Genomic DNA, 23,360 nt, shown 5'->3' with positions numbered 1-23,360 from the left:
ATTCTCCTTAGTTATCATTTGTATCCTCGTTCTATCTTCCCATTTTTTGCTTTTCTTGCCTTCTCCCTTACAATCCCACCTTTTCCATTGCTGACTCGGGCATGCCATGTGCCGCGCTAACAAACCAACCAACCAGAGGCGGGATTGTACGGTAAAATCGTAAGGTAACGTTATGCGGCAACTTCCGTCGCATCCACTGCAGCGTCATGGACCTGATGGAGAGATCGGCTACATTTCTGCAGGGTTCTCACCGCGAAGTGATTTGTTGCCGCCAGCCCAGAGGAAGCCGACGTTTTTTTGACCCGGACACCGCATTCCATCAGAAGTCGGATCTGCCCACCCAAGCTACCATGTCTTGAGTGCGGCGCTGTGTGCATCATGCTCATTTCGATGCGCGCATTTCCAGGAGGAGATGCGCCTGCAGCGAATTTCATCCGACTTGCCCGACATCACGCCGCCCGCCGTTCATGTCGCCATCTAGCTGCCCTCCCGCCGCGCCGGTGGGACTCAACGGTAGCTGTTGTACCTCCTGTCGCTGATAGGAATCTCGCAGTCGCCTGCGAGGCCCGCTTCAATGAGATCGGCGTCCAACAGCTGAGCACCACCATCTACAAGCAGCTGTTTCCCCAGGGCAACACGTGTCCCCCCTCTCCCGAGCTTGTCGAGCTTGCGCGCGACCACCTTCACCGCCATGATCTTCTGGGCAAGAACACCGACAACACACCTCCAATCGCTTTTGATTTGCCACCCCTGGCCGGCCAGACACTTGATGAACACTTCCACAAGCTCGGCGTCGACGCCGCCGAGCCCTTCCTGACGCATGCGAAGCGGCTGGCCAAGTCGACACTGCCGCCCAAACCAAAGACATGGGTGCGCCGGAGCGGATGGACGAAATATCTCCCGGATGGAACGACCGAGGAGGTCGAGGTGCCCGAGGGGAACCTGCTTGTTTTCGACACCGAGGTCATGTGGAAGGAGACTCCCTATGCCGTCATGGCCTGCGCCGGCACCCCAGACGCATGGTATGCATGGCTGTCGCCGTGGTTGCTGGGAGAGACGGAGAATGAACATCAGCTGGTACCGTTGGGGGACCGCACGAAGGAGAGGGTAATCGTGGGACACAACGTCGGATTCGACCGAGCGCGGATCTTGGAGGAGTACGATCTACAGCAGACACGAAATTCGTTCCTCGACACCATGTCACTACACGTTGCCGTCAACGGCATGTGCTCGCAACAGCGGCCAACCTGGATGAAGCACAAAAAAAACCGGGAGCTGAGGGACAAGATCGCCAAGGAGTCGAGCAACATTGAACTGGTCGATCTACTCAATAATGGTGCCTTTACCGCCGAGGAGGAAGAGCTTTGGGTTGAGAGGAGCTCCATCAACTCCCTTCGGGACGTTGCAAAGTTTCATCTCAATGTGTCGATTGACAAGGAGCTGCGGAACGCTTTCGGCGAGCTGAATCGGGACGGGGTGCTGGAAAAGCTGGACGAGCTGCTAACCTATTGCGCGGCAGACGTCGCCATCACGCATCGTGTGTACCAGATCGTCTTTCCCAATTTCCTACGTGTATGCCCTCATCCCGTGAGTTTTGCCGCCTTGCGCCATCTCTCGTCTGTCATCTTGCCCGTCGACAAGTCGTGGGACTCATATCTTGCCAATGCGGAAGCCACTTATCACAAGCTCTCGGATGCCGTCCAGGAACGCCTCATCTCGCTGGCCGAGAAGGCCCTAGAGATCAAGGACGACCGGGAGAAATGGGCCAACGACCCGTGGATGTCGCAGTTAGATTGGTCCGGTCAGGAGATCAAGATGGTGAAGGGCAAGAAAAAGAACGACTCACCACGGCCGGCAGCAAGGCAGAAGAAACCGGGCATGCCCCAGTGGTACAAGGACTTGTTCGCCAAGAACGACTCTCCCATCAATATCAGCGTCCGCACAAGGATCGCGCCGCTGCTCCTCCGGTTGGCGTGGGACGGCCATCCGCTATTCTGGTCCGACAAGCACGGCTGGACCTTCAGGGTGCCCCGCAACGAGGCAAAGAAGTATACGGACCGGCAAATGATGCCGTGCGACTTGGCGGATGAGCCGATAGCGGCACTGAAGGACGACCGAGACCACTTCTACTTCAAGCTGCCGCACAAGGACGGACCCGCAGCTCGCTGCGCCAGTCCGATGGCCAAGGGTTACCTCCCGTATTTCGAGAAGGGGACGCTCTCGTCCGAGTATCCCTACGCCAAAGAGGCGCTCGAGATGAACGCCTCGTGCTCATACTGGATCAGTGCGCGGGACAGGATAATGTCCCAGCTGGTTGTTTATCAGGACAACCTCCCTTCCGCCGCCAAACTTACACAACCAGTCAGGGACTCGGAGACGCCGGTCGGTGGCTTCATCCTGCCCCAGGTAATTCCCATGGGCACAATCACCCGCCGAGCGGTGGAAAACACGTGGCTCACGGCATCCAACGCAAAGAAGAACCGCGTTGGGTCGGAGCTCAAGGCTATGGTCCGCGCTCCGCCGGGATATGTTTTTGTGGGCGCCGATGTCGACTCGGAAGAATTGTGGATTGCCTCGGTAGTGGGTGATGCAACGTTCCGGATCCACGGCGGCAACGCTATCGGCTTCATGACGCTCGAGGGCACCAAGGCTGCGGGGACGGACCTCCACAGCCGCACGGCATCGATTTTGGGCATCACCCGGAATGACGCCAAGGTGTTCAACTACGGGCGCATTTACGGCGCCGGCCTTAAGTTTGCTGCACAGCTATTGCGACAGTTTAACCCCAGCCTGAGCGAAAAGGACACGCTTCTGGTCGCCAGCAAGCTCTATGCTACGACCAAGGGCACCAAGACCAACCGCAAATCATTATACAAACGGTCGTTCTGGCGTGGGGGAACCGAGTCGTTTGTGTTCAACAAGCTCGAAGAATTCGCCGAGCAAGAACGCCCCCGTACCCCGGTCCTGGGCGCGGGCATCACCGAAGCCCTCTTGGGCCGCTTCATCAGCAAGGGAGGATATCTAACCTCGCGCATCAACTGGGCTATCCAGTCCAGCGGCGTCGACTACCTGCACCTCCTCATCGTCGCCATGGATTACCTCATCCGGCGCTTCAACCTCGGCGCGCGCTTGGCCTTGACCGTGCACGACGAGATTCGGTACCTGGTCCGGGAAAACGACAAGTACCGCGCCGCCATGGCGCTGCAGGTCGCCAACCTCTGGACGCGCACCATGTTCGCGCAGCAAGTCGGCATCCACGACCTGCCGCAGAGCTGCGCCTTCTTCTCGGCCGTCGACATCGACCGCGTCCTGCGGAAAGAAGTCGACATGGACTGTGTCACACCCTCCAACCCGACGCCGATCCCTCCCGGAGAGAGCATCGACATTACCAGTCTGCTTGCCAAGGGCGACGAAGCTTGCCTCGACGAGCGCATCGTCCCAAATAACGCATCCCTGGCACCCAAGCTCGACGACATCCCGTACACGCCCCGCGTGCCGGTGATGCAAGCGCTGCGCGAAGCCGAGGCAGCCGCCAACGATCCGGCTGCGGAGCTTCGCTTCATCCGCGCGCAGATATGTAATGATGAGAAGGAGTTTCGGGAGATTCTCAAGGAGACGAGGAGGCCTCCACTCACCTCAACGACAGGCACTACTACCACTACCGCTACCGCTGTTACATCTACTACTAAGAAGCAGCAGCCTACCAAATCTGCCACCGGGGCGAAAGCCACTCCTCCGGCTGCTGCTGCCAAAGCCAAGAAGTCGGTGCTGCCGTACTATGCCTCGCCGCAGCTGATGCCGGTTCACGCGGGCCAGCAGCGCGAGCCCATGTCTGTGATGGAAGCGCTAGGAAGCGTAGCGGGGCGGTTCAGTCCGGGCGCGGCGGGTGGGTTTGAGAGGGCTAAGTGGGATTGGAGGTCATCTGGGTCTCGGGTTAACGGGGCTAGGAAGTTCACTGGGAGGATGTGAATTTATATGGTTGGTGATAGGGAGTAGGGGTAAGATGTACGAGCGCAGGCCAAGAGGTGGGCTTTTATACAGGGGATGTTGGGGTAAGAGCTAGGTTACTACTCCCTTATTTTCTTGATTATAAGGTATCTAACTGTAAATAAATTACTTGCTGGGATGTAGCTATATGGGGTTCTGACTAGGGAGTTACAGGGCACAGAAAGGGAAGGCGGGCGTCGCTTCACTGTTGCTGCATTGTTGGCGGTCATGAACTGGGCTGGAGTCTTGGGACCGGGGTGTCAAAAAGCCTGGTTGGGAACTATCACTCTATATCTTCCTGTACTATTTTGTCTTAATGATGTAGCATAAGCTGATAGCCTGTCCAAATGGAAATGAATGCTGCTGGAAAATCCAATCATCTCCGCACAGCGGCTCTAGTTGGTCAGGCACGTGCTGGAATTATACATTTTTGAACAAACAACATCCGGCTATTAGAGTCATCAACATGTGTGTACGCATACAACGTTGTACACGGGCGTATTCAGGGATTCGCCCTCAGTCACGTTGGGCCTGGTAAGTTGTTTCCCTCCTCCTCCGTTCCTCGTGAGCAATCGGACCTTGGTTGGACTCAAGTGACGGCTGTCCATCGCCCGCGATTGTTGCATTCACTTGAATGACTTGTTCACTCAATCTCTCACCGCCTCATTTCTTTTCTCTCGCAGCCGGTGCCCAAGCCTGTGGCTGCCACGTCTCCCTCGATCCTCCCCTGGCCTGCTTCCAGGGGTCCTTCTCTTTCGCCCCAACAGCAGCTTCCTCCTCCTTCCGCCTCAGCCGTTCCCACGTCTGCTCGCGCTGATCCACAACCTCGCTATCACCCGCCCTCTCCTCTCCCGTCCCGGCCCCTACCGTATCTCCCTTCACCTCACTGTCTTCCCTCGCCCTGGCCTCAGCCACAACCTTACTCCCAGGCCCAACCTGCCGCTCCGTCTCCAAAGCAGGCTCCCTGACACCCAACATCTTTTTCCTTGTCTCCGACGCCATGGGACCCTCCATAACTTTCGGTTTCGCCTCCCACCGGGCGTCGGCCTGCGCCGCAAGCACGCGGATGCGCTCCTGGCGCGCGACCTCGGCCTGCTGCTCTGCCAGCGAGGGCGGGTCGGCGCGCGCGTGCCGCAGCCACTGGTGCCAGGCAGGCGGGATCGGGACGGAAGAGGAGTAGGGGGCGCCGCGCGGGTAGCGCACGATGCGGCGCCAGCGGACGGGGGATTTGAGCGGGTGGTGCAAAGGATCCGGGGAGGGCAGGCGGGAGCCGCGGTCGAGAAATTCCCAGTAGGTGTTTCCGTTTAGGTCGAGGCCTGACAGAAATACGGGTTTCAGTACGGCGGAAAGGAGGTGATGATAAAGGAGGATTGCGGGCTACCGATCAGGAATTGGCGCCGCCAGGGCAGGCGCAGCATTTTCCATTTGTACCAAGCCCGGAGGAACGGGGAGATTGGTGGTTGTGACATGTTTGACCGAGTTTGGCCAAGATCTGGCCACTAAATAAGGGGTTAATCCGTTCGCTTCGGCGTCGAGTTGCACATGTCGCGACAAGCTCAAGTGGATATTTTTTGAGCTGTTGAGAGTGACGTCGTTGCCAAGCCGGAAGACCATCGCATGAGCTCAGGGTTGGGTATTCCAAAGGCGGGCTTTGAAATGCTGAAATCGATTTTAGGGCACTTGAGACTCTCAATGTTCCGAAGTCTGCTAACCCGATTGAGAAGGCTATAGAGCTACGGGTTAGGGCTTTAACGTGTACATGGGACGTTTTTCCTGCCACGCCAGCCAAATGGCAACCAGCACCATTGGCCCCGCGGTATCCCCGTATCTCAGCTAACCGTGGCTCAGCCAAGCCTTACCTGGAATTTCAGAATACAAGGCTTGTCAGAATACCCAAACTTGGGTTGGAATCCTGAGATCTGACAAGGTCATACCTTAGCCTTCCATGAGCTGAGTTTCAGCCACAAACAAGCGAACACCAGCCTCCCCCATCCACCAATGTGGCTTTTTGTTCAGGCCTGACCCACGCGCAGCAGGCCCTGGAATGACGTGTAATTTACCAGGTAATCAAGGTGCCCGACCGAGTCGACCTAAGTCGCCGAGCAAGGGAGAACTCATCGCCAACAGCATCCCGATTACTCTCAATCGCACACTGTTTGCGTGTCGCGTTCTCTCTGAGATCCCACCAAACGGACATCGATCGAATCGCACTCCCTGGTGTCGCCGCGTCAGCCGCCTATCTTGACTAGAGCCGCTCGACGCTACTTAAACCTGGCCATACCCACCTCCCAACTCACTTCGCCATCGACTGCCCTGAGTTCACCCGCGCGATACAGCACTGGCAAGTTGCAGCCATGGCGTCGGTGTCGTCTTTGGACAAGGACCTGCGCAAGCTGCGCCTCGACAAGTACACGCCCGCCGCCGCGAACGAGGCCAAACAATGGATCGAAGACATCCTGGGCGAGAGGCTGCCGCCCGGTGACCTGCTCGACGTCCTGAAGGATGGCGTGGCCCTCTGCAAGTAAGATTATCATGTCGCGAACAATCTTTCAAATTATCTTGTGTATGTTTCCATCTGACAGGTCGCAGGCTCGTCAACCTCTCTGTCGGACCTCCCGGCGTAAAGTTCAAGAAATCCCCGATGCCCTTCGTCCAGATGGAAAACATCTCACACTTCCTGCGCGCATGTCAGCAGCCGCCCCTCAACCTCCAACAACACGACATGTTCTTGACCGTCGACCTCTACGAGCAGAAGGACCCCGCCCAAGTGCTCCAATGCATCGGCGCCTTCAGCCGTGCCGCACACACCGTCAACCCCTCGGCATTCCCTACCTCGATTGGCCCACGAAGCTCCCGAGCAGGCGTCGTAAGCCCCCAATCGACCGGCCCAACCACGCCCACCGGTCTCCGCGGCCGCGGAGTGTCCAACGCAAGCAACACGTCGTCCCTCTACGGCAAGCCTACCATGGCGGCCAAGACGGGCGACTCCAGTTCTGGCCGCTGGAGTCCCACTAAGTCGCCCACACAGGGCAACTCCAGCCCGCCACCCCCAGTCAGCAGCTGGAGCAAGAAAGAGCACGAAGGCGCTACGTCGCCGGCCTGGAACATCGCGCAGTACGGATACATGGGCGGCGCGAGCCAGGGAAACCTCGGCATCGCCTTTGGAGGGCGTCGGCAGATTACTAGCGCGGGTCCCTATGTACCGAGCTTGGCCGAGAAGGAGAAGAGGAGAAAAGAGCAGGAGGCTGAAGCCGAGCGACAGCGACAGGAGGAGGAACGCCGGCGCAAGGCGGAAATCGAGGCCGAAGAGGAGCGGGCCCGGATGGAGGAGGAGCGCAGGTGGGAAGAAGAGACTCGCCGTTTGCGAGAGGAAGAGCGCAAAAGAATCGAAGAAGAAAAGCGACGGTGGGAAGAGGAGGAGCGGCAGTGGAAGCTGACCGAGGAAAAAAGGCGCAGGGAGGAGGAAGAGGCCGAGGCTCGATTGAGGGAGGGGCGTCAAGCGGCGCGCGGCGAGAAGAGCAATTCCCAGTTGCGCGGGCAGTATCTCAGCCAGTACCAAGCTGAGCAGGAGTCACCCGACAAGGCGCGCATAAGGGAGCTCGAGGAGCAGCTTGAGCGGGCTCGCCAACGCGAGGCCGAGTATCAAAGGGAACGCCAGGGACGCTCTCTCCGGCCTGGAACCAGCGATGGCGATCGTAAGAAGGCGCGGTCGCGGTCGCGCAGCCGACCCGCCGAGAAACCAGTCTCCCGGCAGGATTCTTGGAGCGTGCGTGATGAGCGCAATTTCCTCGTCACCCAGTGGACACATCATCAGCAGCAACTAGAGCAGCACGACGAAGAGTTCGACGAGGCACTATCCCCACCACCCCTTGCCTCACCACGACCACTTCCAGACCCCACCACCGCCGCTGCCAAGGTTAAGACCCATCGGACAGGCGAAGCGCCGCCCGCTCTCCCCATGCGAAAGCAGCACACCGGCTCGCGGCCGCTTCCGGACCCGGTGGCAGCACCACCGGCCCTCCCAGTCCGGAAACAGCACACCGGCTCGCGCCCCCTCCCAGATCCCGCTGCGTACGCATCCATCACCTCCCCCGACACTTCACGACAGCGCCAGCAACAACCACCAACACCCTCCGCGCCTCAACAACAACAACACAGCCCCTTAACCCTCCCCCGCACCGACCGCTTCCCCGCCACCATCAATCATCCTCCCGCCCAACCACGGGGCCTCAAAATGTCCCTGCTAGAGCGCGAGATGGAGATGGAAAGGCAGCGCCAGCGCGAGTGGGAGGAGGCGCAAAAGGAGACGGCCGCCAAGGCGGCTGCAAGGTCCAAGGAGGATGGCGGCGGCGGCGTTGATGGTATCGGAGGTGGAATCGGGGGAAGGTGGGATGTCAGTCAGTGGACGGGTTATACGGGCGGGGACAGCCAGAATAAAGGGGCGCACGGCATTGGGGCTGGCAGGAGGCAGATTGTGGGGCCTAGGCCGTTGCCGAATCCGCCGAAGTAAATAAATACCTAGGTCGATATCCTACTAGGTGTCTGGGCTGAGGTCGGGGTTTGGTTTGGGTTGGGGGTTGCGGTTGTGATTTGCTGTTTGTGAAAGGTTGGAGTTGGAGGGGAGGATATCTGACTTTAGAGTAGTGATACATCTATCTGGCTATAGTAGCTGAATCAGATTCGGTTCGCTTCTTGCGAGGACAGTGTTGTTGAGGTCGAGTCCAGGGGACAAAGGTTATCATAACACGATCCGATCACCCCTGGTGAACACTGATGCTCCGAGAACTTGATTTGCAACGCAGCTTACCAGCCGTTACATGATTCTTTCAAAACTGCCTCTCAACCCTTCACTCTAGCTCTAGTCTCCTTGGTTCCCTTAACTCCTGTTTCTGACAAGAACATGGTAAGTCATGTACCCCGACCAAATCCCCATAAGCTCTCACATGTTTGTCAGTCCCCGCCCAGTCCTGCCATTTTATTGCACGCCAGCGAGAATGCCATACAACTAAGAAGCCTATAATACTGTAGGACGCGTTTGCCGGACAGTGCGGAACCGTCGACGGGTATCAAAATGTCCCAACCCAACCCAACCGAGACCGACATGCCACTAACACCATTTCTTCCAACCAGCCCTCTAAGAATAATGAAACTAAAGAGCACCCTCTAGCTCCCAGCAGCCTCAATAGCATCAACCAACACCCTCAAATTCCTCGCCGACCTAGCCAGCGCCTCCTGAGCCGCCTTCTCCGCCGCATCACCCTTCCCCCCACCGCCCCCACCACCACCACCTCTCTTCCTGATCTTGTCCTCGCGCGCCCTAATCCCGGCCTCGACGGCGCGTCGCAATTTCCCCGAGTAGCGCACCTCGACGCGCGAGTAGATAAACGCAAGCATGCTCTCGAGCGCAAGCGAGAGCTTGGCGTTGTCCTCGGCCGTGACCCGGCTGGCGGCAAAGGGCAAGAAACACTCCTCCATGACGCGCAGCGTCGTGAAACCCGGGTTATCCGGGTCGACCCCGGCCGGGTCGGGTATGTTTCGCGGCAGGAGCTCTTCGATGGCCGTGCGCAAAAAGGAGACGCGCACGTCTTCTGGTAATATGGAGGGGGAGGGATGGTGGGACTGGATGAAGAGGCGGAATAGCGGGAGTGGCAGGCCCCGGACGTGGTCGATGAAACTCCCGTAGAGCTCGTGGACTGGCGCGAGGGCGTCGCTGAGGTAGTAAGAGGCGGCCGAGAGGAGGCGGAAGATGCGCAAGCGGAAGGGGACCGTCTCGGCGATGGCGTCAGTCAGCGTGAAGGCGGCTGGTTTCTCAGGTCTCGATCTTTTCCCAGGTCGTCGGTGCCTCGTTGGTGCTGCGGTCGACGGCGGCAAGCGTTGGTCCTCCCCCTCCTCCTCCTCATCCGACTCAAACTCATCCCCATTCAAGTAATCCCCAAACCGATCATTCTCCAAATCCACCACCGCTTGCTCATCCCGCTCCCCCCTCTTCCTCTTGCTCTTCTTCCCCTTCCTCACAACCGTCTCCCGCTCAAACACCTCCCCAAACGCCGCCCTATCGCCCGCCACGTTCTCCCCACCATCACAAAAAGCAAACACCGCCCGCAACACCTCCTTCACCACATTCCTCCTATCCCTCCTCAACCCCTCAAGATACCCAACCAGCAAACTTCTCTCGAGCATGGGAAACGGCCGCCCGGTCTTACCCTGCCCGCTCCTCCCATTTGCACTATCCCGCGCGAGCCGCTGGTCCCAGTCGGCCTCGAGCACCGACACGGCAAAGTCCAACCACACCCGCCAGTGCCGCCACCGGTGCGACGGAAACTCGGCCGCGCAGCGAAAGGCCCAGCCGAGCACGGCCCAAAAGGACGAGGCGCGGCGGAAGAGGAGCTCGGAGCGCGCGAAGCGGGACGAGAGGACCGTGTCGGATTCGTCTGTCGTACTCGACGAGGTGGGGGAGGCGGAGCCGGAGCCGTACTCGCTGGTGTTGGTGCTGTTGTTGTGCCGGGTCACGTTGGTGGTGGTGGTGCGGGAAAAATCGAATGCGGCGCGGAAGTTGGCGTTGATGGGGCCTGCTGTGCTGAGCAGGCTGCGCAGGTAGGACAGCGCGTATGAGGCTGCGTGGAGGTTGCTTTGTTCGCGGGGCCAGGAGGTGAAGGAGGGGTGGATGATGAGGGTTGCCAGGAGGGCGATTTGGGATGGAGGGGGGATGCGTACGGGCTTGGGTTTTGGGAGGCGGCGGGCTTTTCCAGGGGAAGAGAGGTTGGTGGTGGTGGTGCCGTCGCTGAGCAGGCCCGAGAGGATGTGGATTGCGGCCGTGTCTGTTTCCGGGGAGGTTAGAAGGTAAGGCTCTGGAACTGAGGGAGGCGGGTAACAGACAGAGCTCTTCTTCAAAGTGAATTTGGCAGTGAGACTTCAGCTCGTGGGGAAGCGGCACTGCATCTCGGTAGACGGGTTCGTCTGGCAGGGTTGGGTCGTCGACGGGGTTGCTCAGGTTCGTCTCGTCGGCGGCATTCGACGGCGAGCACCGCGCTGTGTGGTACGAATCAGGCGTGGATATGCTGCCTAGTGTTGTTAGAGGCGATGTCAGCTCCATGCTGATGTTCCGAAGTAGCGCTTCGGTTGTATGGGAGGCTACAGTTTGGGTTGAGGATACCGGAGAGCGTTGTGGGGCAGGGTCTGTGGCCGAAGTTCAAGCTGGACGCCAAAGCGACGCGCCTCACGCGATTAGTGGGGCTATGTTCAGATGCCCGAGGCTCGAGCATCAGATAACGGTGGGCCTCACAACGGTGAGACCCCGAATTCCCCCCATCCACCAAAATCCCATCGACGTTGTATCGACATTTCACTGACCTCAGGGAATCCGTACCATTTGGGAATTGGTACTCGTCTCAGCCCTCGAGCGACTCTGAATCAATCCGGAACACCACCATCTGGTTCTACCCTAACCCGAAATATAACCGTACACCCGTTTTCCTCCACCCTTTTTTCAATAACTACCCCTTTTCTCATTATTCCTTCCTTTAACCCTTCAGCTTCAGCACCATCCATCCGGCAAGACGATAGCCAAGAATGATGCCAATCATAATGCCTATATCTTTCCCCATATACCCAGGCTTGTAATTGTACTGGTCAAGGACTCCTTGGCCACGAATGAGGCATTGGGCTGCGAGGTCTGTCTGCCACATGCCTATCCCGTCTGTTAGTCTGAAGGTTGGACTTGAGAAAGGGCAGGAAGGGAATCGAGAGGGAGGAGAGGGACCTCACAGTGACAGCCCATCTCTGTTTCCGCACAGCTATAAACCCTTTCATTGAACTCATTCACCATCATGTTCTCAAACACATATCTCTGGAAATCCCAATAGCTGAAAACTGTTGGGTGCAACAATGTTAGTCGTGGTATTCCTATCAAGCGTGATTCGGGAGTAACTCGGGTGCAAGACCGCCGCTTTGGGACCAAGCGACTTCCGTAACTCCCGAGACACCTTGAAAGGGGCAGACAGAGCGCTAGTTTCACGTACCGTATTTGTAGAAGACATTGAGTATCGTAGGCGGCACCATGAAGCCGTTGACACTCATCCAGAGCCCGTTAGCGAAGGCGATCAGGGCCAGCGAGATGACAAACGACGGGAATATCGACGTCAGGAGCACCACCATGCTCTCCGCCGCGAGCAAGTCGAGGAAGATCCAGAGAACCGAGGTGAAGAAAGCCTGTACAGTGGGCTGCATGTTAGACAGCCAATACGAGATGGCTGAGAAAACGAAGGCGAATATGACTAGAGACACCCAGGTGAGTACGAGGAAACTTTGGGGTAGAGAAGAGACCGATACATACACAGGTAAGGCATGCCAACGAGAAAGTTGGAAAGAATCATGGCAGTGGCGCCGTAGAGACCGTTGCGCTTCTCCTTGATGTAGAGCATGTAGTCCTCGATGAAGGCTGGCGAATAGGCACAGGCCATGAAGGACATAAACGCAGAACCGAAAAAGATGGCGTTGATGAACGGGATAATGGCCTCCTGCGAGGCATCCAGTCTCAGCCACACGGTGCCCATCATGATAGCAAGCCCTGTCGACGTGTCAGTAAGCGTAGCCTCGGACACCTTAAGAATTCTGGAGAGTACTCACCAATGTACATGGCTAACCTGATGCCATAAACCGCAACATCACGGTAGCTCTTGACAAAGCTGCGGTGCAGCAGCGTTAGCACCAGGCTCGGCAGGCTCGGTTTCCGCTCGATCATCTCGAGCTCAACCCCTGAGCCGTGTTCCTCGGCAGCAGCAACAGCAGCGGTGAGGTCCCTGGCCATCCCCGACCCTTCCCAAGCACGCTGCATCTCACCTAGCCGCTGCATCGCGGAGTCCCGGTCCGGCGCAAAGTCCGTGTTGACCAATTCGAGCAGAAACTCGGCCGGGTTGACATGCACCGGCATCGGGTACCCGAGTGACTCATAATGAGGCGCCACGCCAGCCACGGGCCCAAAGTAATGCGCCCTGCCGCGAGACATGAGCATCACCTTGTCGAACAGGTTGAACGTCGACGTGCTCGGCTGATGGATCGACGCAATAATGATCAACTAAGTCCCTGTCAGCCATCCCCCTTTTGAGTAAGATAGAAAGGGTACCCTCACCCTCTCCCGCTTCGCCACCCTCCTCAAAAATCTCACCACCTCCCACCCAGCCACCGAATCAAGCCCACTCGTCGGCTCATCCAACACCAGAACCTTCGGCGCCGTAATCAGCTGGCTCGCCACGCCCAGCCGCCTCTTCTGCCCACCACTAATCCCCTTCCTGAGCGGCGTGCCGACCAGCACATCGCGCTGCTCCCGCAGCCCAAACGCATCCAATAACCCCTCGATGCGCGCCACCCGGTCCTGCCATGTTTCTTTTCCTTTCGCTGTTGTTGATGGTGACGATGAGGAAAGGCGCGAGGCGAAATATAGCGTCTCGCGCACCGTCAGAGCGCCGACCAGCGAGTCGTCCTGCTCCACGAAGCGGGTCACTTCCCTCAAAGCCGACTGCGAGGCCGGGCGGCCGTTGAGGAGGAGGGTGCCGCTGTCCGGGGTCGCCGTTGTAATTGTTGTTGTTGTTGTTGTTGTTGTTGTTGTTGTTGTTGTTGCTGTTGTTGTATTGGTTGTGCCGGCTGTTGGGCGGGAGGCAAGCACATTGAGCAGCGTCGTCTTGCCTGATCCCGAGGGGCCTAGTACGGCGAGGATCTCGCCTGAGAGAAGAGGCATTAGGGGGCAAGCGAGAGTAAGTTGAGGAGAAAGGTAGGATGAATCTACTGACCGGCCTCTACGATGCCGTGGGCATTGTCGACAAGTGTCTTGGGCAACTTTGTCTCGCGGTCTTTGACCGTCACCGTGATGCCCTTCCAGGCGAAGGAGTGGACGGTTGTGTTGAGAAGGTGGGCGTCTGCTTTGATGGCGCGCTCAATGTCAGTGTTGGAAATCTCCTGGGTTCCTGGGTCAGCGAACGAGCCCGGAGAAGATGCGGTTTTGTCTGTCATCGTGTGCGCGAATCGTAGGCTGTAGAGAGACAGTCAAGGGCTACGGAACGCGCCGAGTTGTCGGCCAACGAAGCGGGAGTCACCTTCATCCAAGCGGCGCGATTTGAATGGGCTGTCATGTTGTTAAGTATGTCTGTACTCGTTCTCTCGTCGGAACCCAAATCGGGGCCCACGACCCGATCCTCCCCTAGGATGCATTGCAGGCAGCATCTCCGACCCATATCGATACCTGAGAACTCTGGCTGGGTCTCGCTATCTTCTCCATGCCACGTATGATTCCGATGTCCATCGCTGCAAGCAAGAGCAACTCGGATCCCTGAGATCTGTAAGCGGAACAGGGCATCATCGGGCACCACCAACCAAATCAGTGCTGTATTCCTGGACGGCGTTTAAGTCAGCCTTGCCAGCCAAGCAACGTGGGAACTCCTGACGGGAGATCCGAGTTGCGGGCGCATATCATCCAATAGCGGGCTGAGAAGAGTTGAAAATTCATCCGCAAATAAGCCAAGGCGCGGTGCGGTTGCATTCGGCGTGCCGAGCCCGCTTACACCTGAGCATCGCTTGTCGTTGGGTTGTATTGCCCATCCTGTCGCCGGAGTTCGCCGACCACTATCCGGCTACCGGGCCCGGAAATGGACAAGGGGGTGTATAGTGTCTGGGGGACGACGGAGTTAAGCCGACCACCCATGCCGCCCCCAACCTCGGGATCTCCCCACGAGGTGAGACACGGGGTTGCCTCTGCCACGTGCTGCATGACAGGGCTACGGCTGTTTCGGGGACCACCTGCGCCGGTTCCAGCACCCCTTTTCTCATCGCCGTCCCATCGGCGACTAATTCAAAAGTCCGCAACCCCAACCCGTCCTTCATGCCCGACTCGGCAGGCCCCTCGTCTCGCCCACCCGACAAGTCGCCAAGGCTCCTAGCCCAGATGCGATCACCCAGATCCAGCAAGTCGCCGACTCCTTGGCCTCCGGAGATCCACATCAAGCGAGTCCACAGGGCTGAAGCCAGCTACTAAAACCGCAGCGAGCAACAAGTGGTCGCGTTGCTTGAGCGAGACACCGAAGGCAGTCCTAAATCTTCTTCTTCAGAGTACCTTCCAAAACACTACTACTATCGGTAGGTACTGTACTCCTTTTCCGCCGAGCACCGTGCCGAGTATGTATCCGTACCGAAGATCGGTATTGACAGACCAGAGGTTCGAAACAGACAACTGAAATTGTCCGAGTCGATATGATGGCCCCTCACAAGCCAAGGTGAGAGATATCATCGTAAATAGCAGAAATTAACCAGAAACTGCCAGCTTTCAAAAGCCCAAATGTGCTCACTCCATTCAAAACCGCGTTCCAACCAAAACAGTCCAGACCGTACAACCGAACTCCGCCTGCGCTGCCCACCCCATTTTTGGTACCCGTACCAATCCATAAGACAAACGAAGGAACGAAAGCATCGCCCAAAATTCCCGTCTGTCTACCCCTGACTAACCCCAGCAACCTGAACCTCACCCACCGCAGCCACCTGGCTAAACTCGCCCATAATCCCCTCATCCGCCCTAATACTATTCATCATCTGCTCCTGCGTAAACCCGACCCAGAACGCAGGACTGATCTGCTGCGCCTTCTTCTCGCGGTAAATCTCCTGCGCCACGCCTTTGACCTGTCCCCACGCGGTATCCGCCGCCTTCCAAATCTTGCTCAGCTTGTTGAGCGCGCCAATGTTGAGACGGATCTGCTGGCGCAGGTGATCCTCGTCGTCGACAAAGTACAGGGCCCACCGGCTCAGGTGGACGATGGACGATAACGTGATGACGCACGTAAAGAAATGCGTGTGCCGCGTGATTTCGGTTGGCTGCGTGATCATCTTGGAGATCTCCGACGCCGCCGTCAGGGTGTGCCGCGTGTGCGCGTTGAACATGTTGCCCGCGGGGTTGGGTCGGTGCGGGGCGCACGAGTTGACGGCTTGTGCTGGAGAGGTGTCGAGTTGGGAGACGGGTTGGTGGAGCATGATTGTGCAGCTAGTGTTTTCTCTGGTGTTAGCAGAAATGTTGATGTCTGATGACATAACAAGGAAGACCTACGCTGTCGTTATGAAATGCGCTTGAAACATCATCTCGTCGAGCTGGCAGTTCTTGTTGAGGTCGTCGCGCTTGCTGTCGGGCAGGTGGATCCGCCAGTTGGTCAGCAGCGACTGCATGCGGTCGATGACCGGGTCATCGGGGAACGTGACGGGCGGCATGCGCATCATCCGGCCGAGGTTCCGAATCGCAGCGATGCGGTAGGTGAAGGACGAAAACTCGCGTTCCTCGTCCGCGAAGGTCTCGTCGTCAAAATCCTCCATGTAGAGTGTTCGGGGGATGCGCTGGCCAGCGTTAGCAGAGTTCAGATGACAACACCAAGCCTTACTTACCCCGGAGAGGAAGTCCTTCTCCTCGCATGGCAAACCAACATCGGCCTGGATGTCGAACAGGGCGAAGCAGGTAACCCTGTGGACCCCTGCAATCATTCCGTCGCAGACGTAGAGATCCCACCAGGTCCGCCGCCAGCTCTCCTCGAGCACGGGGTTGCCGCGGCCGTGCAGGGTAGCAAACTCGCGCTTGTTAAGGTCAATCTCGATGGCATAGCGCTCACAGTCGGCAAGCAGCTCCCGGGCCTTGGCCTGGTTGCACGACCCATCCAGACCAATGATGACGAGCAGCAGAGCCTGGATCAGGAAGCCGTCCTTTGGAGTGCCGGGCTGGTAGCACTGGCGAATGGCATCGTCAAGGTAGGTTGCCTTGGCGGGACCAGCGTCGACGTACAGCGACCCGATGTATCGCATGGCGGCGACAACGGCGTTGAGATTGGGCGTCGTGCCCTCCTTGAGCATGCGCAGGAAGTACTCCCTTGGCAGCACAAACGGATGGCCAGCATGGAAGAAGTGGTAGAAGGCATCAAAGCAGCGCTCAGCCAGTGTGGGCACGGGCGGCTGGACCGGCGGAGCAGGCGCCGTGGTAGTGGTGGTCAGAGCGAGTGCGTTGGGATCCATGGCGGGGGCGAACGGGTTTCGATAGAGTGGGACGTTGGTCAGGGGAGATGGGACCGTATAAGAAATGGGCGACTGGTCCGGGATCACAATGCCTGGGTTGAAGCCGGCGAGCGCGGGCGTGGCGAGAGCCACACCCCCGTGTCCCAGCATCATGGGACAGTTCCCGGGGCCCGTCTCGTCGGGCGACGAGGATGCATGGCGCTTGTTCGGATTATGAGCCGTGCCTCTCCTCGGGCCCTTGTAGCCCCGGCGAGACGGCACATAGTGACACTCAGTGTTGGAGCTGGTGCAGCGCGAGCAAGGCGTGTTGCCGTCGCACTTGAGATGCTTGAAGCGCTGCAGCGCAGGGTGATAAGATTGGTCAGCGCTCACTTCGGCGAAGTGAAGAATGGTATTCAGGAATGCGAATACGCGGGGGCAAAAACAAAGGATACGCAAGTAACAAGACTCAGGGAGGGTGTGGACTCACGCAAGCGAGACATGCAGCAGGAACCGAAGGAGCGGCGGCGGGCTGCTGGGCCGCGCGGGAATCAGTAGTCGCCGATAGCATCGGGCTTGAGGAGGAGTTCGCCGTCTCCGGGCTGGCGCTCGGCGTCAGCTGTGGGGCTCCCGCCGAATAAGCGTCCATTGTCGGGCAGATCAGACGATATCAATCCTGACCAGCGCGTTTCAATGCCGGAGCGTGCGTTTGGAGGTGCAGAAAGTGGGAAAAAAGGATTTGTTTTCCGTGCCGATGCGCGTCGAAAGGAGCAATTGAGAAGGGTTGCAGCCGATCGAGGATGAGGCGGAGGAGGCGGGTCAAGAGGCCCACGCTCAAACGGCGGCAGGCAATCACGCTGCCTAGCTTATTGGATTCTGGTTTTGGTTTCGCTTGCCTTGGGCCTGCAGGGGCTCCAGCGAGATGGAGCGAAGCGGTGATGCGATGAATCGAGAATCTGAGGGCAAACTGCCAGTCTGTTCAGTCTGCCCCCTCTTCCCATCTCGTCCTGACATTGCGCGCCGTCCCTCCCGCGCAATCGCTTCACTCTGTTTCTCCGGTGCAGGGATCGGCACAGATGCAGCGGAACGTTGATCCGGGGGCAATTCGACCTTGTCTTCCAAATTCTTGACCCTTTCGTGCTACCCAATGGCCACCTGCCATTTGCTGACCGCATCGAGATCCACGCAGAACGCGACGGGACAGAGGAAAACGACGAAGCCGGGCGGCATTTTTTTTTTTTTACTCACCTCAATTCTTCACCTGACGTGTCGTCCCGTCGTTTTGTTATTTTAGCTGTTCAGCCCCTAAAATAGATGCACGGACTCGCCCACGGATAGGTAATCGACCTTGTACTGGGAAGCACGTGGTAACGAATTGGAACGATGCATGAGGTTGATGCAGGACATCATAAGACTCAACCCGAAAACCGATGAGGCTAAGCTAGTGACAGCTACATATAGCGAGCTAGCCGGGCATGGGATTTGTTGCGTTAAAAATCCGTGAAAACTCAGACCCAAATTAGGCCACCTCCTGCAACGTAGCTGTTGATTGCTAGCAAGCCGTGATGATGGGAGTGCGTCCAGCTGCCAAGGCTTGACTGTTGAGTCTGAGTTTTGTTGATGGCCCGATGCCAAGAGGGAGTGGAGTGCCCTTGCAGTTTGAAACGGCGAAAATACAATGCTGGCTGGGCCCAGACCGAGAACCTCTCTCAATGGTAACGTAACGTTGACATTTCCGAAGGCCACTAGGGCTTTGGTGAATAGGCCTATAAGGTACCTAGTGTACAGATAGCTGACATCGATCTGAGTGCAAGAGTGCTGGAAAACAGTTACCAGGTTATTGGTGTTCAAGAAGGAGAGTACGGAGTAAGAGGCAAAAGGCTTCTCGGACTGTTGGCCTTGATCCCGCCCGGACTGTACTCTCCAGCCCGATGTATAAGTTATTACCTTACACACAGTAATGCGCATTACATAACCAACCCTAAACCAAGATCATCGCACCTGCCCAACGTAGCATCGCATTGCAGTCAAATCCATCAAAAACTCCACCGCTTTGCATCGCTCTGACTCTGGCCGACTCGCTAAGAACGGAATGGTATCGTGATGCATCAACCGTGTTTCCTCTGGCATAGCCCCATACATAGCCCTACCGCTGCAGGTTGCCCTGCCTTGCCTTGGTTCTGCGGGCGCTCCTGCCACTGGCGCCCCTGGTTGCAGTGCCTGGGCTGCGATGACCCATGGATGCCGTCGACCATCCTGTCCATATTCTGGCAATGGGCTGTGTTGGAAGGAGCGTTGGCCACTCCACTATATCTAGGCCCTCCCCGCGCCTCGCAGACTCTCTCCATCATCCTTACAACCCACAATCCAGCCACTGGCTCGGTTCCCACAATACAGTCGATTCAACCACTCCGTTTCAGCTGTCGTGGCCTCGCCTTGCCTTTCGCTCTTGCCCGCCCTGCTTGCTTGCTGACCATTGGGGTCCTGGTGATGACCTCGTCAAGATGCCCTCCCCTTGGGACGCGTCGCGACTGTTATATCGTCGGATGCCCCTTCAATTATGGGCATGAAAATTACTCTCTTGTTGCCAGCTGTAGCTATGATAAACTCGGTTTAAATGTGCGTCTTCTGAATGACTTACTTATGAGTCATATCATGGACGACTGGCAGAGAAGATTTTCCATTTGGATCCTGCCATTTGATACTGGCCAACATTCTCTTGAATGAAAATCGGTCATGGTTTGACAGTTTGCTTGTTATCGAAGCGAAGCTTTAGTGACGAAACTCTGACATCGTGTTTACATATGAGGAGTGAGGAAGGAGCGAGAGCTTTATTTAGAGAGGTTCGACAGCAGATTTTCTCGAGGAAAGATTGGCTGCCACAGCGATTTCCACGTGGCGTAGTGTGTGCCACAGTGTTCAGAAGCTTCGCTTCTCAATTACTGGGTGAAGAACAACAGTCAGGTATTGTATATGCCAAGCAGGCAGTCAATCTTGAACCATTCTTCTTCATCTTGTAATCAATGGAAACGTAGCCATTCAGCGTTGTTAACGGATCTTAGCACCGTGACTAACCGTGCAGTGTCATTCCAGTTTTTTAATTTTCAACGTTTGTTTACAGCCATCCGTCACCGCGGCGCGTCTTGACCTAGCTTTATCTCGGAAGTCTTGACCCATTCTGAGTAGGTCGATACCCTACCTAGGGTATACAAGATTCCAGTCCATTTGCCCGTTACCAACACTGGATAACCGGACAAAACCACGATTAAAACAAACAATGAGGCGGGTCAGTATTCTCAAAATAGCAGCAGCCCTCGACAACCTATCCATCTCAAACTCGCATCTATACCTGGTAACCTTCATCTTACCAACTGCTGTCGTCAGCTGTTTGGGTTAGAAAAAGCTTCGCAGTTCGCTGAATCAATAGCCACGATGACTTGAAACGCAGACTTGTCCCCGAGCCGTCCGCCGGTCAAGTCGGCGACTTCCTTGAGAAGAGCTTTTCTAAGTCACTCCGGTATGTTCTTCGGGCAACTGAACCGTTATCATGCAATCATGCAATCAAATTCGAAGGCATGATGTCACATGTGATCTTATCACTCACAGATTGGTAAGTGCTGGGGTGCGTACCTGGTACTTCATCCCGGGCAGCTGACGGATTCCTGTTCACCATCATCATCGGCCTTTTCCCAATTTACCTGCCTTCGCCTCTCATCGTTAAGGTATTCTAATATCAATTCACTTTGCTGGCCGTCATGCCTACAGCATCTGTGTCCAGAATTGTCTCGGTCGTTTACTCACGCTCGGTTGTTCCGCGATTCGTGGGCCACTCATCAAAATCGGAAGAAAACATGAAACCGGACAATTCTTTGGGAAACGAAACTCCTATCAACTCTGACACTTTCTTTCTTCTCTCAGTAAGTGACCTCTCAGCGTCTGGGTCTTCTATCCGATCACGCCATTTTACAAGCCCATCGCTCGCCGTACTTTCCGCAGTATAGTCAAGCTCCCTTGCTATCATCCGTTGCCAAACACCAACCTTATGAAAAGAAGTCCGGGGTAGTCGCGCACTTTCACGTCTCGTATGTTAATATCGACTTGAGGTTGCCGGGTACAGTCGAGCTAACCGACTTGCAACCCATCTCGTCCAGCGGGACCGGACTAGCCAAGCAAGCCGTGGTCAGCAGACGACCATGCCAATCGACGACAAATTATAATCACCTACCGCCTCCTCAGATGATGCCTCCCAGAGATGGAAATTGCAAATGCATGTTCCCTCAATGGGCGCGTCAACTTGAACTGAGACATCCCATTTACATGATACGCTGCATCGGAACCGCACTCCGAAAAATCCCAATTTCTTGTGGTTTACAACATTTTCGCCGCCGGTCTTATGCAGACTCCCGCGTCGGCCGTGTCATTGCGCGGCGGCTGTCTAGCAATGATATGCTAGGCACCCCTGCGCGGCGACCTCCCGGTTGTCGCAGCACCCCATTGAGCTCCGTTTGGCTAGGGATAGTGAGCCACGACTCAACAAGTTCCATCAAAAGAAAACATGATCCACCCATACCCAATTGTCGACTGCGTCGCGCAGAAGATACACCGGTTGAGCAGCAGAGCTCCGTTTCTAGTCCACAACTCAGGACAACGGCCCTTGAGCGATGATCAGCACACCCCACGGATGGTGCGATTAATTCACCTGCCTGCTGCCCCATGCAACACTGCCGAATGGCCACAGAGACAAGATCTCCATCATGTTGCAACGGAGCCCTCCTCGCGAGCTCGCCACGGTTGATACATACCGCAACGCGCTTCGTTGTCCATGGGCGTGTCATAGAACCCTTTCGGTCACAAATCCACACAATCACATCATTGCAGCAAAAGCAGCAGGAGGTTCCATTCGCGGTTATCCTCCGCAACGGTCGGAGACACCGGCGATTCCGCGACGTCTCCGCTAGGCCCCCGTGCGGATTGGGGTGCACATTGTCAACAACCAATACAACCAATATGATAATAGCGGCAACTGTAGCAATCGGCAGTCTTCTTGCGACAGCCACCTAAACGGTGGGACACAGGCGGCATCCTCCCAAGGATGTCGAGAACGTCCCGCGGAGTCACTGTGGCGGATGGCAGGGCGATCTGGTAAAAATCCTCACATCAATATGGTACCAATTGGAACCGACGGCTGGGTCTTCTCAGACCACCTTTACGGCAACCCGAGCATGCCGTTTCTCGGTATTGACTACTGAAGAGGCGGTCACCGCAGCTCCCTGTCCCGAAGGCTCGAACCTTTGGCGTGCCGGCATACGATACTGCGCCGCAGTCCCCTAGTATCGCGACCATCTCAAGGAACGAAGTGCTCGCATACTCAAGAGATTGCCTTACTGACGAGTTGTCACAGATGAACACCACTCCTTCCCCGACATGCTTCGGCCAACGTTCTCAGGTTGTCGTGTCACCAAGCCATCTCCCCATGATGAAGGTTTGTGCGTACTTTCTCTACATGTACCTACCTATACACGGACACTCAGAAGACTCGGCTGACGGCTGACTTAGGGCAGGGCAAGAAGTGGGCCACCTCTCTTTCTTAGTTCGACCACGTTCTCGGTCGTCTGAGTTTTGAAGACGCCGCACTCGACATACGCCTGGCCTACGGTGACTCGTCAAGTCAGACACTGAGATCACGGTTGCTTCGAAGAACTGACCATGGAAAGGCTGTTCCCGACAAGGCTTCCTTGACTGGTTTCCTCTCGACAGATATTGTCCTCGGATTGCCATCAAACCCCGTAACTGCCGTGCCCAGTGCCCGCGCCACCGGCAAAGCTAAGCTGGTCCGCCTCAAGAGTGCAGCAGAAGATGTGAGACCGTAGACGGTGAATGTCGCTCACATACAATGGCCCCCCACTGTTCCTTCAATACTCACACCGCACTAACCTGGACGGCCTCCACGTCGTCATGGCTTGGCCGCTGAGCGTGGGCCTGCTTCAGGGCCAACGTAAGATCACGACATCTAGGAGGCAGAAGCGGGCTGCTAGGTGGTATTTCGGATGGATCATGAAGGGAAGAGAAATACAGACCCTGATGTTGTGGAGTTAGAGAGGAGGAACTAGAAATATGGTGAGGCGGTTAATTCTAATGTGTATAGGGGAACGAGGCCAGCTTCTCTGAATCCTGACTCGACCATGATCTTGAATCGATCCCGCAAATGTGTCTTGTGCTCTTTGAGTTTGAGGTCTGTAAGGCTTAGCCTGGATGAGGCTGCCGTATACCGCATGAATCCAGATTACAACGCGGGCCAGGTCTGGACCTGGAGCAGGTATCAACTGCCTCGCCTGATGACACTGAAAGCGGACCGCAAGTTGACA

At 56.7% G+C, this 23,360-nt stretch overlaps 7 protein-coding genes across 7 annotated transcripts; 3 read left to right on the top strand and 4 right to left on the bottom strand.

The window, feature by feature from the left end:
- Positions 1-4,332, top strand: N657DRAFT_672188 (uncharacterized protein). The gene has a single exon (XM_062795625.1). It carries the CDS (start codon positions 379-381, stop codon positions 3,967-3,969), a length of 3,591 nt encoding a protein of 1,196 aa, XP_062646929.1. The 5' UTR covers positions 1-378; the 3' UTR covers positions 3,970-4,332.
- Positions 4,333-4,378: 46 nt separating this feature from the next.
- On the bottom strand, positions 4,379-5,724 carry N657DRAFT_645893 (uncharacterized protein). The gene is made up of 2 exons (XM_062793027.1): positions 5,369-5,724; positions 4,379-5,303 (listed from the first exon to the last, which is right to left on the bottom strand). The coding sequence occupies exons 1-2, from the start codon at positions 5,454-5,456 to the stop codon at positions 4,651-4,653; spliced, it is 741 nt and encodes a 246-aa protein (XP_062646928.1). The 5' UTR covers positions 5,457-5,724; the 3' UTR covers positions 4,379-4,650.
- Positions 5,725-6,065: 341 nt separating this feature from the next.
- N657DRAFT_597481 (uncharacterized protein) lies at positions 6,066-8,684 on the top strand. Its single transcript, XM_062790027.1, has 2 exons — positions 6,066-6,508; positions 6,577-8,684. Exons 1-2 carry the CDS (start codon positions 6,342-6,344, stop codon positions 8,495-8,497), a joined length of 2,088 nt encoding a protein of 695 aa, XP_062646927.1. The 5' UTR covers positions 6,066-6,341; the 3' UTR covers positions 8,498-8,684.
- A 466-nt stretch (positions 8,685-9,150) lies between these two features.
- On the bottom strand, positions 9,151-17,644 carry N657DRAFT_573877 (uncharacterized protein; the record flags this gene model as incomplete). Its single annotated transcript, XM_062788995.1, has 12 exons — positions 9,151-10,805; positions 11,513-11,674; positions 11,752-11,856; positions 12,006-12,260; positions 12,320-12,519; positions 12,609-13,060; positions 13,151-13,704; positions 14,132-14,283; positions 15,521-16,006; positions 16,070-16,350; positions 16,399-17,352; positions 17,510-17,644. 12 exons carry the CDS (start codon positions 17,642-17,644, stop codon positions 9,151-9,153), a joined length of 5,391 nt encoding a protein of 1,796 aa, XP_062646926.1.
- A 550-nt stretch (positions 17,645-18,194) lies between these two features.
- Positions 18,195-19,341, bottom strand: N657DRAFT_449210 (uncharacterized protein). The gene has a single exon (XM_062787435.1). The coding sequence runs from the start codon at positions 18,961-18,963 to the stop codon at positions 18,301-18,303; it is 663 nt and encodes a 220-aa protein (XP_062646925.1). The 5' UTR covers positions 18,964-19,341; the 3' UTR covers positions 18,195-18,300.
- N657DRAFT_645886 (uncharacterized protein) lies at positions 18,975-19,923 on the top strand (the record flags this gene model as incomplete). The annotated part of the gene is made up of 1 exon (XM_062793026.1): positions 18,975-19,923. A coding segment is annotated over exon 1 (620 nt), but the record flags the coding sequence as incomplete, so codon positions are not given.
- A 784-nt stretch (positions 19,924-20,707) lies between these two features.
- N657DRAFT_449164 (uncharacterized protein) lies at positions 20,708-21,223 on the bottom strand. The gene is made up of 2 exons (XM_062787434.1): positions 21,221-21,223; positions 20,708-21,156 (listed from the first exon to the last, which is right to left on the bottom strand). Exon 2 carries the CDS (start codon positions 21,014-21,016, stop codon positions 20,789-20,791), a length of 228 nt encoding a protein of 75 aa, XP_062646923.1. The 5' UTR covers positions 21,017-21,156; positions 21,221-21,223; the 3' UTR covers positions 20,708-20,788.
- Positions 21,224-23,360: the final 2,137 nt, after the last annotated feature.

This window comes from Parathielavia appendiculata, assembly GCF_033297405.1.
Source record: "Parathielavia appendiculata strain CBS 731.68 unplaced genomic scaffold N657scaffold_7, whole genome shotgun sequence".
NCBI lineage: Eukaryota > Fungi > Ascomycota > Sordariomycetes > Sordariales > Chaetomiaceae > Parathielavia > Parathielavia appendiculata.
This window is presented reverse-complemented; position numbering and strand designations above follow the sequence as displayed.

Coding starts and splice junctions, on each gene's coding strand:
- N657DRAFT_672188 (XM_062795625.1), top strand. CDS start 379: ATGCTCATTTCGATGCGCGCATTTCCAGGAGGAGATGCGCCTGCAGCG.
- N657DRAFT_645893 (XM_062793027.1), bottom strand. CDS start 5,456: ATGTCACAACCACCAATCTCCCCGTTCCTCCGGGCTTGGTACAAATGG. Junction 5,304..5,368: donor GCGGCGCCAATTCCTGATCG/GTAGCCCGCAAT, acceptor TATTTCTGTCAG/GCCTCGACCTAAACGGAAAC.
- N657DRAFT_597481 (XM_062790027.1), top strand. CDS start 6,342: ATGGCGTCGGTGTCGTCTTTGGACAAGGACCTGCGCAAGCTGCGCCTC. Junction 6,509..6,576: donor GATGGCGTGGCCCTCTGCAA/GTAAGATTATCA, acceptor GACAGGTCGCAG/GCTCGTCAACCTCTCTGTCG.
- N657DRAFT_449210 (XM_062787435.1), bottom strand. CDS start 18,963: ATGCGCATTACTGTGTGTAAGGTAATAACTTATACATCGGGCTGGAGA.
- N657DRAFT_449164 (XM_062787434.1), bottom strand. CDS start 21,016: ATGATAGCAAGGGAGCTTGACTATACTGCGGAAAGTACGGCGAGCGAT.